The 19,483-nt window shown below is 42.5% G+C and overlaps 1 protein-coding gene across 1 annotated transcript in view; it reads left to right on the top strand.

The window, feature by feature from the left end:
• Positions 1–4,552: 4,552 nt before the first annotated feature.
• LOC139457687 (multidrug resistance-associated protein 1-like) overlaps positions 4,553–19,483 on the top strand; it is a 53,097-nt gene continuing 38,166 nt past the window's right edge. Inside the window, exons 1-4 of the mRNA XM_071239042.1 lie at positions 4,553–4,591; positions 12,871–13,050; positions 15,180–15,305; positions 16,948–17,076. Of these exons, the coding sequence (XP_071095143.1) occupies positions 4,553–4,591; positions 12,871–13,050; positions 15,180–15,305; positions 16,948–17,076 (474 nt within the window). The remainder of the gene's footprint in view (positions 4,592–12,870; positions 13,051–15,179; positions 15,306–16,947; positions 17,077–19,483) is intronic.

Genomic DNA, 19,483 nt, shown 5'->3' with positions numbered 1-19,483 from the left:
TTAAATTAAAGAAGTATTAACGTAGTGATGTTCCATTGCTTTACAATCTCTCTTCACTCGAAAGGCACAAAGAATCTCCAGAGGGCCTTTGTGGATAAGGGTTAGACTGACATTTAGTCCCAGGAATAAAGTTATCTTAATTAAAAACATATATCTACAGCATAAAATGAGTATTACGAGTAACAGGGGAAGTTTGGACGTATATTGACCCGGTAAGACCTAGGGCTTACAATTACGAGAAACGGGGGACATTTGGGAAGTGTTATTACGAGTAACAGGGGAAGTTTGGACGTATATTGACCCGGTAAGACCTAGGGCTTACAATTACGAGAAACGGGGGACATTTGGGAAGTGTTATTACGAGTAACAGGGGAAGTTTGGACGTATATTGACCCGGTAAGACCTAGGGCTTACAATTACGAGAAACAGGGGACATTTTGCTGTATGTTGACCCGGGAAACACCCAGGCACTTGAGACGTATGTTGACCCAGCAACACCTACGGTGTACATTTACGACATACAGGGAGCATTTGAGACGTATGTTGACCCGGCAACACCTAGGGCGTACAATTACGACATACAGGGAGTATGTTGGACGTATGTTGACCCGGCAACACCTAGGGCGTACAATTACGACATACAGGGAGCATTTGAGACGTATGTTTACCCGGCAACACCTAGGGCGTACAATTACGACATACAGGGAGCATTTGAGACGTATGTTTACCCGGCAACACCTTTGGTTTGGAATTACGAGAAACGGGGGACATTTGGGAAGTGTTATTACGAGTAACAGGGGAAGTTTGGACGTATATTGACCCGGTAAGACCTAGGGCTTACAATTACGAGAAACAGGGGACATTTTGCTGTATGTTGACCCGGGAAACACCCAGGCACTTGAGACGTATGTTGACCCAGCAACACCTACGGTGTACATTTACGACATACAGGGAGCATTTGAGACGTATGTTGACCCGGCAACACCTAGGGCGTACAATTACGACATACAGGGAGTATGTTGGACGTATGTTGACCCGGCAACACCTAGGGCGTACAATTACGACATACAGGGAGCATTTGAGACGTATGTTTACCCGGCAACACCTAGGGCGTACAATTACGACATACAGGGAGCATTTGAGACGTATGTTTACCCGGCAACACCTTTGGTTTGGAATTACGAGAAACGGGGGACATTTGGGAAGTGTTATTACGAGTAACAGGGGAAGTTTGGACGTATATTGACCCGGTAAGACCTAGGGCTTACAATTACGAGAAACAGGGGACATTTTGCTGTATGTTGACCCGGGAAACACCCAGGCATTTGAGACGTATGTTGACCCAGCAACACCTACGGCGTACATTTACGACATACAGGGAGCATTTGAGACGTATGTTGACCCGGCAACACCTAGGGCGTACAATTACGACATACAGGGAGTATGTTGGACGTATGTTGACCCGGCAACACCTAGGGCGTACAATTACGACATACAGGGAGCATTTGAGACGTATGTTTACCCGGCAACACCTAGGGCGTACAATTACGACATACAGGGAGCATTTGAGACGTATGTTTACCCGGCAACACCTAGGGCGTACAATTATGAGATACAGGGGGCACTTGAGACGTATGTTGACCCGGCAACACCTAGGGCTTACGATTATGAGATACAGGGGGCATTTGAGACGTATGTAGACCCGGCAACACCTAGGGCTTACGATTATGAGATACAGGGGGCATTTGAGACGTATGTAGACCCGGCAACACCTAGGGCTTACAGTTATGAGATACAGGGGGCATTTGAGACGTATGTTGACCCGGCAACACCTAGGGCTTACAGTTATGAGATACAGGGGGCATTTGAGACGTATGTTGACCCGGCAACACCTAGGGCTTACAATTATGAGATACAGGGGGCATTTGAGACGTATGTTGACCCGGCAACACCTAGGGCTTACAGTTATGAGATACAGGGGGCATTTGAGACGTATGTTGACCCGGCAACACCTAGGGCTTACAATTATGAGATACAGGGGGCATTTGAGACGTATGTTTACCCGGCAACACCTAGGGCTTACAATTATGAGATACAGTGGGCATTTGAGACGTATGTTGACCCGGCAACACCTAGGGCTTATAATTACGAGATACAGCGGGCATTTGAGACGTATGTTGACCCGGCAACACCTAGGGCTTACGATTACGAGATACAGGGGCCATTTGAGACGTATGTTGACCCGGCAACACCTAGGGCTTACGATTACGAGATACAGGGGCCATTTGAGACGTATGTTGACCCGGCAACACCTAGCGCTTACAATTATGACATACAGGGGGCATTTGGGACGTATGTTGACCTGGCAACACCTAGGGCTTACAGTTATGAGATACAGGGGGCATTTGGGACGTATGTTGACCCGGCAACACCTAGGGCGTACAATTACGACACACAGGGGGCATTTGAGACGTATTTTGACCCGGCAACACCTTGGGCATACAATTACGACATATAGGTGATTTCAGTGTACAGCTATGCATCATGTATTCCACGCTAAAGTTTGACAGTCACGTGTTTGCCCATGACAGAACGCCAACTCTTTGATGCGTGATTTTGATGGAAGCGACATCATTTTTTTAGTTTTTTGACATTAGTATGCTTTATAATAATAGACAAGTGTAATAAACGTGTGTAGCGCAGTGATTCAACAAAAGTGAGCACACAAACAGACAGTTCAACAAGCTTGGAGAGGTGGACATTTCCAAATTTGGCACAACAGTGACGAAAATTATGTCCGATGTAATTCCCTGTTTTGACTTGAAGTATATGTTTCTGTGTTGTTTAAGATCAACATTTTATTTACATGTGCGTGTATTTGTGAAGTGTGCCACCCGGGTGGAAGGACACGCTCACTTTTTCGCGAACCCACTCACTATATGAGTGAGTGAGTGTGAGTGAGTAAGTTTGGTTTAACGCCGCTTTTAGCAATATTCCAGCAATATCACGGTGGGGGATACCAGAAATGGGCTTCACACATTGTACCCATGTCGGGAATCGAACCCGGGTCTTCGGCGTGACGAGTGAACGCTTTAACCACTAGGCTACCTGACCGCCCCCACTATATGAAAGTGATTCATAAACACATGCTCATGATATTGTCGAAATTGTATAATGGATATTTCTTATGAATATGTAAAAGGTTCATGGCTTTAAAATGCCAGGTTTAGTTCTACACGGCACGACACTGCCGTGACGGGACATCACTCATAGGAGAATTAATTATCTCATTTAAATCACAATCAAGCACTCTTCGGTAGAATTGAATTTGCCTTCCGACAACGATAGAGATAGAAGTTTTTCTCTTTAAACATTAGCTTCAGTGGTGATGAGGTCGTAAAAGCAGTTGTTTCAATCAAAGGTGGTTATTGTGATTTGAAATATTGTTTTTCCAAATTAACGTTATAATGAATTAATTGACACTTTTTTTTTAAATTAAAGAAGTATTAACGTAGTGATGTTCCATTGCTTTACAATCTCTCTTCACTCGAAAGGCACAAAGAATCTCCAGAGGGCCTTTGTGGATAAGGGTTAGACTGACATTTAGTCCCAGGAATAAAGTTATCTTAATTAAAAACATATATCTACAGCATAAAATGATAAAATCCAAATGGAGCCCCCAGAACAGAGCTGAGGCAATCTAGACTTGCCAAATCATTCTTTTTTAATGTAGTCTCGAGAATCTGGGAGACACACTAGTTTAAGGTTAAAAGGCTGCTAATGATGCAATAAATGTCTGGCAGTGAGGTTTATGTCCTTACGTTACTGTATCTCAGCATAATCCATCAAGAGAGTGGAGCATAAGAGCTCCAGTTCATCACCTGCCTCATGTCAACTATTTAAACACACAGCGTCCCACATGTTGATTCAACTGAGCGCATCAATCTTAAGTTCTAACACTTATAAAGTATGTTTAGAAAGCGTGTGGAAATATGTGGATATTTTCATGAACATGAATCAAATTGAAAGTTAATCACCCAAGACGTTAAAACGCAAAACATACGTAATAACAAATACAATGTTTGATGGTCATGATGATAACTTACATATACAGTAAACTACGGTTATAACGAACACGCTTATAACGAACTGACCGATATAACGAACTTACTTGTTAGCCCCGGCCATGTGTTGCATATCTGCTATATATATGCTTATAACGAACTACATTTATTACGAACTAAAATGGGTGGTCCCTTTGAGTTCGTTATAACCGTAGTTTACTTTAAATGAACGCATAGACATTACAACTATAACACGTTAATCAAATACACCGTTAGCTACATGTAAATGCTTTCTTAAATCAGAACGTTAATACAGAGTGCATATATAATAATGTGACCTCCATGTTTCCCGCGGGTTCAAAATACAGTACAATGTCCCACGCTATGCTTCACTGGCCACGCAGACCGGCTGCTGACGGGGGCTGCTGAGGGAGGGTCTTACACATGGATATTTGAAAGTGTGCTGTGCATGTTGGTGATGCGAGGATATGGGCTCGTTTGAACAATTCTGCGGTGGTCCGTTCTGGGTAAGTGAAAAACAGATGTAATTTTATTTACCGTCCTCAAACGAAACTAAAACTATTTTGATTTCACGCATAACGCTGCACGTGACCCGCTTTTTTACCTTTGGCCTATGTCGGTACATTATGTAAGTAAAATACACAGTGATTGCTCCATACTGTGTTTCGTAGATTCCTACGTGGTGCTTGCAACTTGATTGTTTATCGTTTTAAAAGCTAAGTTTTGCCAAAGGAACACGTTTTTATATATGTTGGTCTTGGAGGTGTAGAGTGCTCATTAACATAATGAATGTACAGCAGAAAATCTTTAATTACAGTAAACTACGTTTATAACGAACACGCTTATAACGATCTGACGGATATAACGAACTTACTTTTAAGTCCCGGCCATTCGCTGTATATATGCTGTTTATATATGCTTATAACGAACTACGGTTATAACGAACTAAAATTAGTGGTCCCTTTGAGTTCGTTATAACCGTAGTTTACTGTACTTATGTCTCCCATGATCACGTGGTGCCCGTTGTGTAGTCTGAGTGTTTATCAGAACATTGTTAGCTCACCTGGCCATGGCCTACTTGACACCTGCATCTCTTCAAACGGCTCCAATCCGATGTACACGGTTACAGGTTACACAACAGGCCCGTTCATCCAGTCTGTCGTCTCGTATGGCAAGCATAGCTCTGGTTTGACGGTGAACATGTTTTAACCAGGAGAAATATTAATCCAACCACATATGTACGCTAATAAACTGGGCGGCAAAAGAAAGTATAAGTCGAGTTCCATTATCGATAAAAAAATAACAAGAAGAGGTTTTGTTGTGAATTATAAAATAATCTAGGGAGGGGTAACAAATGATTGATCAACCACAGTTTGAATGAAATTGTGCATTCACAGGTAATGTAAGCTCAAGGTAAACAATGGTGGGGTAAGAAATTTCATTTTCAAAAGTTGTCTGAAATGTCACCCAAAAATTGTCAGACACACTACAAGTTCATTGTCGACACAGTTGCCTTCAATAGCGTGTATGACCTCCAGCTGCCTCAATGCATGCTGTGATACGCCGCCTCATCGATGACGTCAGTCTTCTGATCTCCACAAATACCGCCCCACACCATGACATCTCCCCCGCCGAATGGATGGACCTCTCGAATACACACCGGAGCCAAACGTTCCCCTCCGTGTCGATAAACTCGTTCTCTGTTAAACATGTTAAATCGACTTTCTGTCCTGTGTCCTCCCTGTCTGCCTGTACCGTTGAATCAGCCTGGCTACTGTCAATGGTGTACAACCAAACCTTCTGGCAATTTGGACCTGTGTTGCCCCCATTTCGGCCATACCGATGGCTCTCTCTCTCTCTCTGCTCCTGTGACAGTCGTGGCATTTCTTTTGTGTGCTTTCATCACGTGTGGTTATACCCTGCAGACGAACGCATTTATACAGCTAACATGCACGTGCAGTTTATGCCATAGGCGGGAAACCTGTTTCACCATTTTTTTTGTCACCGCACGAGCGCTGTCAAAGGTGGCGCGTTCGGGTGAGGTGCTTTTTGGTACCTGTTCCTGGGCAGTCATATTCCACTAGTTATCGCTGTTTTTAGGAAAATTACAAATTGACAACCTATACTTTCTTTTGCCGCTTAGTTTATATCCATTTCAATGTACAGGCTTGAGGTCAGATACAGAAAAGAGGTGCTTAATTACGACGTGACACTGACATTTCAAGAGAGCGAACTATGTTTGATGTTGTTACTTTCATTTGAGTCACGTTATGTCTCGGTAAGATGCAGTAACTTAATTAAACATTTGTAATGTGCTTGAAGCTTCTTTGAACGACAGTTCATTGTTTTTATAAGTGAGTGAGTGTGAGTATGGTTTTACGCCGCTTTTAACAATATTCCAGCAATATCACGTTGGGGGGACACCAGAAATGGGCTTCACACATTGAATCGAAACCGTGTCTTCGGCGTGACGAGCGAACGCTTAAACCACTTAGCTACCCGACCGCCCCTGATTTTACAAGTACAGCCAGACAATGTTTAATGTTCAATAGTTTTTGAAGTTTACACGATATATTGATTTCCATTGGATAAGAGGCCTGTCACATGGCCGCAAAACTGCCTTTCATGCCGGTATAAATGAACCCTTTAACGGCCATAATCTTTCACGGGACTATAGTGTTGAAATGACGTAAACTCTAACGGACGACTTCGATTCACATTCCCGGCGAAATCTACTGAGCACTTCCAAGCACACATACGTACAGAAGCCGATAATGCCGTGATTTATCATGAATAAAAAGTTAATGGTACGATTGTCGCAACACCAAAATTAACATAAACGCACGTCATTCATTGCGTTAAGATCGACGTAACACCTAAACGTGCGTCATGTGTTGTGCAATGATTGTCGTAGCACCCATTATTTAGAACAAACGTACATTATTCGTGGTAGACACAATGTATCATGGATAACAACTTCCTTAATACTGGACCGCCTCTGTGGTCTAGTGGTAGAGCGTCCGCCCGGAGAGCGGAAGGTCCGGGGTTTTCTATCCCCTGCCGCGTCATACCAAAAGACGTTAAAAGATGGTACTTGTTGTTACCCTGTCTGGCGCTTGGCATTAAGGGGCTAATACAAGGACTGGTCGGCTCGGAGTCAGTATACTGTGTCTGAGTAGGGTATTCATGTTCAACTGTGGCATGGTATCTCAGTGTGCTATATATGGCTAGCACTATAAATCGGCATCAGTCCGGACTAGTACAAGCAGCCACACAAACACATACACGTGCATGCACGTCGCTATATAAGTGCAATAATCTTGGACGCGACGTTAAACCCCATTTCACCTCCCCTCCTTAATACTGTAAAAAGCGACGTTTCGGTATAGATCCTTATACCGCTGTCAAGCAAGACTGAATGAGGGACATCGTACAGAAGATATATAGTAGGTGGAGGATTAACGGTAGAGGATTAACAGTAACAACAATAGCATACATGAGTGGGATTAACAGTAACAACAATTGCATACATGAGAGGGATAAATGTTTAATACTTTTAGCATGATCAATTTTAGTCGTTACTAAGAGATTTGTTAAATTCAACATTTTAGCTTTAATCACCTACAAAAAATGTCTTTCCAGTTCATATAGTTTCCAAGATATAACCCTTCAAACTTATCCGGCATGTGCGTTTCTTTTATAGTTGAGTATACCTTAAATGCTACATCGTTGGTGACCCCATTTTGAATATTGAGATAAATATGATCCCAACGATAAAATTAATCATTCCAATAATTTTATCATGTTAAAATTAGTTAGATAAGACACCTCATTTGTTCTTGTAGCCAATCTAGTATTCGGGATATTGATTTTCCCATTCAAGAGGGGGTATACATGAATACTTCCTGTGATTTCGGAACAACATTAAGCATTATTGTAACACTTATGGTGATTTTATACAGAAACACGCTAAAAATAGGATAATTTTGCAACTTTTGTACATATTTCTATTTTCTAAAATCTTGTTTCTTTTTGTTTTTAAGACATATGGGTGTCCTAATTCTGCTACATTTGCAGACCTAATGTATCTAGATTGTATAGAGCATATAATTATGAAAATGTATTAGATTGTAGCCAAATTATACATCTTTTCCTATTATATCTGCAAAACACAAAATGCAACCTGAAATAAGCAAAATATCAATAAGGCTCAAATTTTCTTTAGCAAAGAGGCTACAAAATACTGTTCCTTCGTGGAATCTGTTCAAAGTTCGAATGACGGCAGAGAGCTCCCTTGTAGTTTTAACTGTGGCATTCAACCCTATCCAAATAACCACCAACTGATCTATTCACTGCGTACACAACACTTAGGAGAACAAAGGAAGCCATCAATTCCCTAGGTCAGCACTACGACCCAGTGTACTTTTATATAGGACTGCTCACCAAGGCCTATGTAATAGCAATACAAACAAGATGACTTAAGAGGTGTCATACCATGTGAAGGTGGGATGGACCTATTGATGTCAATCTTTTCAGCAAGTTGTTACCTGTATGGGGATGCTGGCTTGAAACAGCTTCTACACGAATCGGGTGTATGCTGCAGGCAGTGTAGAACACATGTTTTCGAGAAAAGATTTCCATCGAGCACTTGTTATCAAGAACCGATGGCTGATGTCATCGCACAGCTCACAGCCGTCATCACAACCAGACTATCTACACTCATTCAGCTTTTCCGAGACCATGACAGGTCCATATCACCCACTTTCAAACTGTGGGATGACTTCTTGGTGAAAGTGATGCTTCCACTGAAGGTCTTTTGGAGCACAACCAGGAATGGACTTGTGGATATAAAAGCTGAGTTCTTGCGACTCTTGTTTGTAACCAACCGTACGAACTACTCCCGTTGCTTGCCAGCCTCGCTGCTGATGATGAACAGACTACCACCAGAGGTGGTGGCAGGATTTATAGATGGAGAGTTTGTTGCAAAGCTGTCTCGTGGAAAGTTTAATGCTGTCTGGATGGACTATACTCCAGGAGACAATAGAAAACAAGGCTCTGAAAGGGGAAGGCGGGATTATTGGCTTGGCGCTAAGAGGTCCAGCAAGTGCAAGATGGTGTCTGGCTCGTCCCATGACTGCCAAGTATTCGACAAGGTTCCCGAGATGTCATCTGTCATGCTGGTCAGGGTGAGACAAACAAGTAGCCTCAGGTGGAAGAGCTGCACAGAAGACGTGGAATACAGATATTTGATGGAGCCTACATTGATCCGTTTGAGCTATCTGCAGAGACTTCTACTCATCTGGTGAACTTTGCAGCTGGAGCAGTTGCACCACCACCAATCGAGGACAGCATGTGCAATGTCTTATCAAAGGATGCCACTATGGTATCAACTTTCATTGCTGATCGCATATATCACCTGAAGGAGATGGTGTTCCCAAGAAGAGCCTATATGATGCAATCCTAAGGTCAGGATTCAAGACCGTGTCAGACATACGGCGAAAAGTGATAGTATACCACAAAGATGTGACTGTCGATGGAGAGGTGATGTACCTCAGAGTGTTTGCGGTGAATGCAAAAAAGAAGGTGCCTCTTAAGTGAGTTCTGTCCTTTGAAAATGCTCCAGTGCATTGAGCCTATTTGCATATGATGGTATCATGATGTCCTGTGCCAAGTCAGATTTCATGCACAAGTTAGAAGAACGCATCCCGTGTGATAAGGTGACAGCAATCCAAAGATGTCATGCTTTTGTGTGTGATGGGCATGCACAAATACATATGTGGGTGTACCTATCCACACAGGCAGTATGTCTTTCAGGAACATGACTGAGCACTTCATTTGATATGGCATTTACAACAGCACCACACTCTCAGCAAATGATGTCTAGCAGATACACATAGTCCTGGATAAGCACATGGATGACAGCATCAAAAGGCCAGACCAGTTCAAAGAGAGAAGATGATCAAGGCCATCTCTACCATGTGAAAGCTGATGTTGCTATATTTAAGAACTGGAAACAGTTCTTAAGTAAGGGTAAAAACAAAAAAAACTTGGCACAATACTAAACTCAGTTTATATGATGGAATGTGCACTATTGAAAAAAGGGCAGATTAGGTGTCAGTGGCGGTCAGGATGAGAAATGTGTATCTATCACACAAGCAGGCATGATAGAGGTTGACTCCAAGTTCTCATACCAAGAAGTAGCAGATACAGGGATACTCCATGCAATAGCTTCAGCAGAAGATGGCGCTCAGGCGATTGTGATGCAAAGCCCTGACACATATGTCCTTGTCCTATTTGTACACCGTCGGCCAGGTCGTGATGGGAAACACACCCAACTAACCCGCTATATCCCTGTGCACACAATATATGATCTGCTCAGCATGGATCAACAGACGATCCTACTATCAGTCCACAGTCTCACTGGATGTGATACTATGAGCTCTTTCTTCGGACATGGAACGTGTACTACCTATCGCCTAAGGACTCAGAAGGCTGGTCAGTTTCAATCTCTTGGTCTGTTGGGCCTTGAGGAAGGCTTGATCCCACCCGAAGAAACACAATTATACATGAAATGTGTGGGGGACATGCATGGCAAGGCAAACTGTGCTTCGATAAATACACAACGTGTGAAGAGAGACAAGAAGAACATTCTGGGAAACAAACTTCCACCAATTGGAGATGCCTTCCATCTGCATTCCCTTGTTCTTACCAGCTTCTGTTATGGAGACAGGACGCTGTACCCATGGCAACACTTCCTCATGCTACTACACATGGATATGAAAGAAGCTTCGATGGCCCTGGACTCCAGCTCAAAATGATGAATCAGTCACCAGCTGCCAAAGAGCTGCTAAATGACGTTGTGTGCGAGTGCCATCCAGATGGATGTGGAACAGAATGTTCATGCTTGGACAATGGACAACCATGTACTGCGGCCTGTGACTGTACATCCTTTGTAGATGAAGATGGATTATTCTGGGCAAATCCCCTGACGTTTTCTGAAATAGATAGCGATACATCAGAATCTGACTTTGTATAAGGCCAGGTTCACACAGTGCACATTATGGTTCCTGTTTGAGATCAGACAGCGCTACGACACGAAAAGTGAAAAAGTCAGATTACAGTCCTCAATGATTTGGAATGTCCTATCATTGTCTGAGTCCAGAGAGGTTGGCCAAACACTTCTGACAGTATGGTGTCTAGTCGGATTACAATCGTGACTATGTCGTGACAGATTCTGCTGTATCGGATACAAATCGTAACAATGTCCTGTGTAGACTGGACGGTGTCCAGTGGATCGGAACGCTGTCCTGATGAACGGGCATGAATTGTTCATTGTTGTTTCTTGTCGATTGAGTCCAGATTGCGTCCAGATCTTGCCGAATGCGAACCGCCTTTGTCGGTTCACTGTCCGGTCACTGTCTGATCTCTGTCGGATCACATTTGGGAGAATCGGGATGCTGTCGGGACAGATTCGGTCGTTTTTTACCATGTGGAAGATTCGGATTGAGAACGGGAGAATCGGGGCGAATTCGGCTGGAAACGGTTGATTCTGGACGCTTCTGAGCAATATCTGATTGTTTGTGAATTTCTTGCCACGAATCACAGGATCTTGATAAGAATTTTGACAAACTTTAATCGGGAATGGTCCTGTCAAGGACGGCAGTAAAAATCCTGAATGTGTGACTGAGCCCTTAATCGTGAGAGAGCGGAATATTGACACCATACCAATATTTTTTGGGTGACAGCATGCACGTGTTTCTAGCATTCAATATCTGGCACAAGGATGGTTCACAGATGATTGTTGTGGTTGATATATGAATTTAATAAATTTAACAAAATGTCTCTATGATGATGGCACTAAGATGTGAGTTTGGGAGGAACAAGAAATGAAACATTTCATGTATTGAACACAGACATTTGTGGTTGACCAAACCATGTTTTCCTTTTGTGAATTAAATATCTAATAATAGATTATTATTTTTAGTTTGTTCTTATTTCGTTCAAATATAACTAAATACATTTTGCTAACTTATCTTTAAATTAACTGGTAAGATTATCTTGCACTGCGGCTTCATGAGTAAACCCAACAAATGATGTAAACAAGTGTACTTACAACTGATATGCCCGTCGAAAACATAGACAAATGATCCATAATTGTAACCAGCTTAGGGGTAGGGGTGAATAAAATCATTTTGTTCGAAATGCCATTTCATCATGGGTTTTCAGAATCAGTAATAATAGGGCATCAAATTTTACCACACGAGAAAATGTGGTTATGCTGGTTTGGGTACCCCCCTTAATAGGTGACACCTTCTGCTCCACTGTAAGTAATGCCTATCAAACAAGTTACATTATTCGTCGTCCTCAGATTGTCGTAACATCCTTACTTTAAAACAAACCTACGTCACTCTTTACGCTACGATTACTGTAAGGCCCATAGTTTAAAACAAACGTACGTCGTGTGTTGTGCTACGATTGTATAACACAATTACTTTAAAACAAATATACGTCATGTGTTGGTCTACGATCGTATAACACAAGTGCTTTAAAACAAACGTACGTCGTGTGTTGTGCTACAATTATATAACACAAGTACTTTAAAACAGATGTACGTCGTGTGTTGTGCTACGATTGTCTTTAAACCCATACTTTAAAACAGATGGACGTCATTCTTTAGGCTACGACAGGCGTAACTACTACAGTTTAACACAAACGTACGTTACATGTTTCGCTACGACGGTCTTCGTTCCTATATACTTGATCATATATGAATATTCTACTTCAGAATCAGTCACTGCTTCAAAACAACACCTGGCCGGAACTGACGTCATGTTTCCGGTCTACACTTATAGTATGGGCGCCATGTGCCTACCTGTGGATGGCTACCGTCGTCTATGTGCCCTACACCTTCTCCAAACCACGGAAGAGGAAACTCCCTTTCTCTGCCTTGAACTTCATGAAAACAGTGAGTGCTTAGCTCACCCAAATACAGGGTGTGATTTCAGTCAGATATTAGAACCGCCTCCGTGGTCTAGGGGTAGAGCGTCCACCCGGAGAGCGGAAGGTCCGGGTTCGATCCCCGACCGCGTCATACCAAAAGATGTTAAAAGATGGTACTTATTGTTACCCTGTCTGGCGCTCGGCATTAAGGGGCTAAAACAAGGACTGGTCGGCTCGGAGTCAGTATACTGTGTCTGAGTGGGGTATTCATGTTAAACTGCGGCATGGTATCTCAGTGTGCTAGCACTATAAATCGGCATCAGTCCGGACTAGTACAAGCAGCCACACAAACACATGCACGTCGCTATATAAGTGCAATAATCTTGGACGCGACGTTAAACCCCATTTCACCTCACCCACCTCACCTCAGTCAGATATTGATTCAGCTCACGAACAATCCGAGCTTTTGGGCCTTAATTCCATATTCGATTTTGATAATAAAAGTCATCATAATAATGATAATGACGCTTGCATCCCAAGTACCAAGTTATCCGATGCCCTATTGTTCTCGGTGCCTTAGGTTTGGTACCCCTTGACTAACATATGGAGAGTACTGGGTTTGCTACCAGGAATACAACCCTTCTGACAATCTGGGTAATGCAGAAGGCTGCAGTGTTGGGGAGTCTCCACATGCTCCGAAAAGTTCTGGGTCGGTTTGACAAGGCAGACCTTCCAGGGAGAACACCCTTTCGCAGTGGCTGCGTGTAGAAGTAGCAAGGGCCCTGAGCCTGACTGTGCGAGGATCACCCAAACCCTCTTTGCTGCATTTTATATTTTAATCTGATAATGATAATGATGATAATGTTATTAATTCAGCAAACGAATAATCAGAGCTTTTTAGATCCCTCATATTTTTTTCGATTATAATAATAATGATACTTTGATGATGATGATGATGATGGTGATGGTGATGGTGATGGTAATGGTGATGATGATGATGGTGATGGTGATGGTGATGATGATGATGGTGATGGTGATAGCGCCAACGTTCACACAGTACAGTACGCTCTGGGCGCTTGTTGAAAGAATCCGATTCAAGATGCAGTTCAAGGGAAAACCTGTCTTTAAAGGAATGTTGCTATCTGGCTCTCAAAACTTGATTAGTTTGGGGATTGTTATAATTCCACTTGGAGATCTGTTTCCATAAGTTGCTGCCCCTTTTTGAAATGGACATTGTGTCTTTGGATCGTAGCGAATCGAACGCGTTGGATGGTAAGATGGTTAATAAGAGATAGGCTGTAGTTTCGTTTCGAGTTTCATGTTATCGTTAGGCAAGAGAGAGCAGCTTGAAGTTGATTCGTGATGAAACAGGCAAGAAATGGTGTCGTTTCAGAACTAGAGTGATATGGTCAAACTTTCTTTTTTTACGTATGGTTTTCTGACTGAAGTATTCTGTATGCAAAGCAACAGATAAGAAGCGTATTTGCGTAAAATCCCCCCCCCCCCCCCCCTAAAAAAAAAATAATAAAATAAAATAAAAAAAAATAAAAAAAATTCAAAACCCAATTACCTTGAATTAACTTGCGTCCAGAAACGCATGCATCAATGAAAAACTCAAATGTATAAAAACAGCATGCGTAAATACCAAAAATTCAGCCTGTGTACAAAGGAGCTATTTTCCGAAACACAATTACGAGCTTATTTACTTTCAGCGTGAAGCCTATCTATTCAGAACAGTTATATACATCTAAATCATTATTTCATTTATTTCAAAATCTTAAAATGTTCACTAATTTTGCGAAAAACACAACAGAGTGAATAGTTAAGTGAAAAAAAATTGGTTACCCAATGAAAAATATAATAACCCAAATTAAGATAGAACCCCAAGAGTAAAAAACTCAATGGCTCAAATTGAATTTGATCCTTTGGGCACGCCAGAAACCTATGATTGTGTGTTCGAATCCCGGTTCGCCCCGATTAGGTTTCTAGGTTTGTCAGCACCATACCCGTGCTCGTGGGTTTCACCGAAGTGGTAAACGTCTGAGACCTGCATCACTTCGGGCTTTCCTCACACATTAAGCTGACACGCCGTGATATAACTGGAATATTGTTAAAAGCGGCGTTAAACCCAACTCACTCACTCTTTCATTTCAGCTATGCGCTGTGTTCTTAATCATGCTTGGTGTACTAAATATGGCTCACCTGGCGGGACTGGAGACTAATGGAGACCTGACTCCATGGGCTATGTTTACAGGACACCTCGTGGAGGCACTCACGTTTGTAAGTAAACTAGTCACCAATATGTTAGTGAAAATCTTGTCTTGCTCTGGTTTAGCCTTTGTGTCGATATATATTTTTTAAGGTTTTTGCTTTTGATAAGAATGTTTTAGTCATTGCACGTTAAGCCAAACTGGGGCGGTCGGGTAGCCTAGTGGTTAAAGCGTTCGCTCGTCACGACGAAGACCCGGGTTCAAATCCCGACATGGGTACAATGTTTGAAGTCCATTTCTGGTGTTCTGGTTATAAAGCTGGAATATTGTTAAAAGCGGCGGAAAACCATACTCACTCACTGTCACCAAACTGTCTTGCCGAGGCAGGTTCTCGTATCTCTTTTCAAGGATGGCAATTGCAGAAAGAGTCGCAACATTCGTGATGGTGGTATCTCAGTAGTACTTCTGTACAACGGTAGCACGATAAAAGAGTAATGTTCGTCCAGTGGTAATATCGAGTTAGTGTCTCAGTTTAGTCACGGTAGTATGGTCCAGACTCGACTATTCAGAGACCGCTGGAATACTGCTGAGTGTGGCGTTAAACAAACAAACAAACAAACAAAGGAAACAACTGAAATACGGGTAAAAGGAGCGTAAAAGCCAACTCCCACACTCAGGTCAACGTGTATTGTGCTATCTGTGTTTCCCTCCCGTTGCCACAGTGACCAGCATTTTGATACTAGTACAAACTTACATTTGGGCATTATTTCATTTTCCTCATATGTACTAAGTTGCCTATAAAGAGAAAATATACACTTGAAAATTGGATTTGACCAATAAATTTCGAACGTTATGAAAACGTTTCTTGTCACCGAAACAATGCACACTTAGAGTACAAAACACAACTATCACATCCTTATTAAGTAAACACTTCTTGTTTGTTTCATATTTTGCCACAAGACCCGTGAAGACTCGGGGTAGAACTGATCTTCAGCAACCGAATCGGATGCTTCCCGTAAAGGCGACTATGCTTGTCGTAAGAGGCAACTAACGGGATCGGGTGGTCAGGCTCGCTGACTTGGTTGATGCATGTCATCGATCCCAATTGCGTGGATCGATGATTATGATGTCAATAACTGGATTGTCTGGTCCAGTCGCGATTATTTACAGACCGACGTCATATAGCTTGAATATTGCTGAGTGTGTCGTTAAACAACAAACAAACAATCACACAGAAGTCGACGAATCAGCGTTGCACTAGTCAATTCGTAGCCGAAATATCAGTCCACCTTCATACACTGAGTGGGGGCACGGGTGGCCCAGTCGTCTAAGGCGCCGCGATTCGCTGTGCAGAAACCTATGATTGTGGGTTCGAATCCCGGTTCTCCCCGATTATGTTTCTAGGTTTGTCAGCACCATACCCGTGCTCGTGGGTTTCACCAAAGTGGTTAACATCTGAGACCTGCATCACTTCGGGCTTTCCTCCCACATTAAGCTGACACGCCGTGATATAACTGGAATAATGTTAAAAGCGGCGTAAAAACCCAACTCACTCATGAAAATCACCTTTGCTACCATCGCCTCAAACAAAGGATTTAGGACGAAGATGCTCTTGATGATTGCATTTTGTCAGACACAATATTTATTCATCCCACGTTTTACTTTAACCTTTTGGTATTTTTTACTGACATACGTTTCTTGTTTTTTGTCAGGCGCTGGCGATTAGTTTGACTCAGTTAGACCGAGTTAGAGGTGTGTTCACATCGGGCATCTTGTTCGTATTCTGGACATTCATGATGATCTCATCTGTAGTCCCCTTCTACACGTACATGATGCTGAAGGTGAGAATGCAACACTTCAGAGAAATGACTTTCATAATAATTGTAAAACCTTTCCCTCTCATTAAAACCAGATCTTATTTCTGGCTACGGCCAAATAAAGATCTGAGGATATCCCATGAGGGTTCATGTCAGAACGACCTTTCAACCGACCAATCAGAGCGTCGCTTACCAGATCAGGAAAGTGACTGTCGGAATGTGTTTTCTATTCATGCAACCTCGAAAAGTTTAACACGGGGTATTCCGAATGATAGTTACGGGCTTACAATAGAGGAATCTATACAATCTAGACCATCTATCAGCCATTCCAGAATGTTCTGTTTTCATTTTATTTTAAAGAATATTTGTCAAAATATGTTTCGAATCGTAGTCGCCATTTTGAAACTTGTGCCATAAAGCACGAGAGAGCTGCCATCTGACTGGCTAATGTCGACTTCTTGTCGGTCAGTCCAATGGTCAGTCAAAGCTGTCGAAAGGTCGGTCTGACGTGACCCGTAATGAGATTTCCTCAGATCTTTGTTTGGCAGTAGCGAGAACTAAGAGATCAAAATAACATGAGATTGTATTTTAACTTGCCTAGGGAAGAAAATGGTTCCTTTAACTGTCCTTTTACCCGTCCGCTTCCCCATCCGTTTCCCCATCCTTTTACTCGTCTCTTTACCCGTCCGTTCCCCCATCCTTTTACTCGTCTTTTTACTCGTCTTTTTACCCGTCCGTTTCCCCATCATTTTAAAGGGGGGGGGGGGGGGGGGGGACTGATCAATGTCGTGCATTGTCTGAGTAGTTCACTGCAAGTGTATTTGGTCTGTTGAGGCAGTTTGTATACAGTGACAGCCAGCTTTTTTCTTTAGATAAAAGTACTCCCGAAGAGATTTATGACCGCATTGTTAAACATTGGGCAGATATTTTAAGGCTGGGAGAACAAGCCTTGGTGATGATCCGAGGTCTGGACGTCCCTCAACTTCCATCAATGATGATTCAGTCAAGGAGATAGAAAAACTTACACTATCAGACAGACGTATTACCATTGCTAAACTTGAGGAAGAGATAGGTCTAAGCCATTGATCCAATGAAATTATTATTCATGAGCATTTACAGATGAATAAGATATCAGCTCGTTGGGTGCGAAAGTTTCTGTATTCTGATCTTAAGGAAAAAGGAACAGACATTGCCAGAGACAATGTAGAGCTAATTGAGTAGGCTTTCGTCAAATCACTCAAAATCGAGATGAGAAACGGGTGATGAAACATGGGTAAACCACTATGAACCCGAGTCACAACGTAAATCCATAGAATGGCACCATACTATTCCACATCTTGGCATCAAAGAAATTCAAGTCTTCAAGATCAGAAGAAAGTTATGGCCACTGTGTTCTGCAATGCAAAGGGTGTGATTCTTGCTGATTACTAAGAAAATGAAAAGGGAGATTATATCACAGAAAAGCGACGAGAAATGCTGACTGCTGGTGTGACAATGCCTCTTCTCACACAACTCGACTTGCAAAGACTGCTGTGCAACAATGTGAGTTCGAAGAGCTTCCTCATCCTCCATACTCGCCAGACCTGGCACCAAGTGATTCCCCCCTGTTTCTTCTACTGAATTCGAAAGGACTGCATCGTGGAAAGCGCTGTGACGACGCTATGACGACAATGATGACCTCAAAGCTGCCGTGAATGGGTTTTCAGGGTGGCTTCAGAAACCTTCTTCCTGACTTGAACTGAAAAGCTTTACTATCGATATGAAAAAAGTATTGAAAAGCAGGAAGATTATTTTGATAAATAAAATTAGAAACACTTTTACAATTGTTGGTTTTGCTTTTGAGTCTTAGAACTTTTGACCAGCCTTCGAACGTTCGTTTTTTTTTGTCAGACAAGAGTTCCGAGAATAAAAAGTAACAATCACCCCCCAATTCGGGCTGATGTCTGTTTATTTACACGTGAACGACAACGATGAACTCAAAGCTGCCGTGAATGGGTTTTCAGGGTGGCTTCAGAAACCTTCTTCCTGACTTGAACTGAAAAGTTTTACTATCGATATGAAAAGAGTATTGAAAAGCAGGAAGATTATTTTGAAAAATAAAATTAGAAACACTTTACAATTGTTGGTTTTGTTTTTGAGTCTTAGAACTTTTGACCAGCCTGCGTACGTTCGGTTTTTTAACGTTTGTCAGACATGCGTTCCGAGAATAAAAAGTAACAATCACCCCCTACCCCCCCCCCCCCCCCCCCCCCCCCCCCACACACACACACACACACACCCCAATTCGGGCTGAGGTCTGTTTATTTCCACATGAATAATCCCCCGCGACGCCGCTTGACCCATAGAGCATCACGTAATATTTCAAATAATACAAGGGGCGGCGGGGTAGCCAATGGTTAAAATGTTCGCTCGTCACGCCGAAGACCCCTGT

Source organism: Haliotis cracherodii, unplaced genomic scaffold (genome assembly GCF_022045235.1).
Source record: "Haliotis cracherodii isolate W230 unplaced genomic scaffold, xgHalCrac1.p SCAF_12, whole genome shotgun sequence".
NCBI lineage: Eukaryota > Metazoa > Mollusca > Gastropoda > Lepetellida > Haliotidae > Haliotis > Haliotis cracherodii.
The sequence above is the reverse complement of the archived record's forward strand: the minus strand, read 5'-3'. Positions and strand labels throughout refer to the sequence as shown.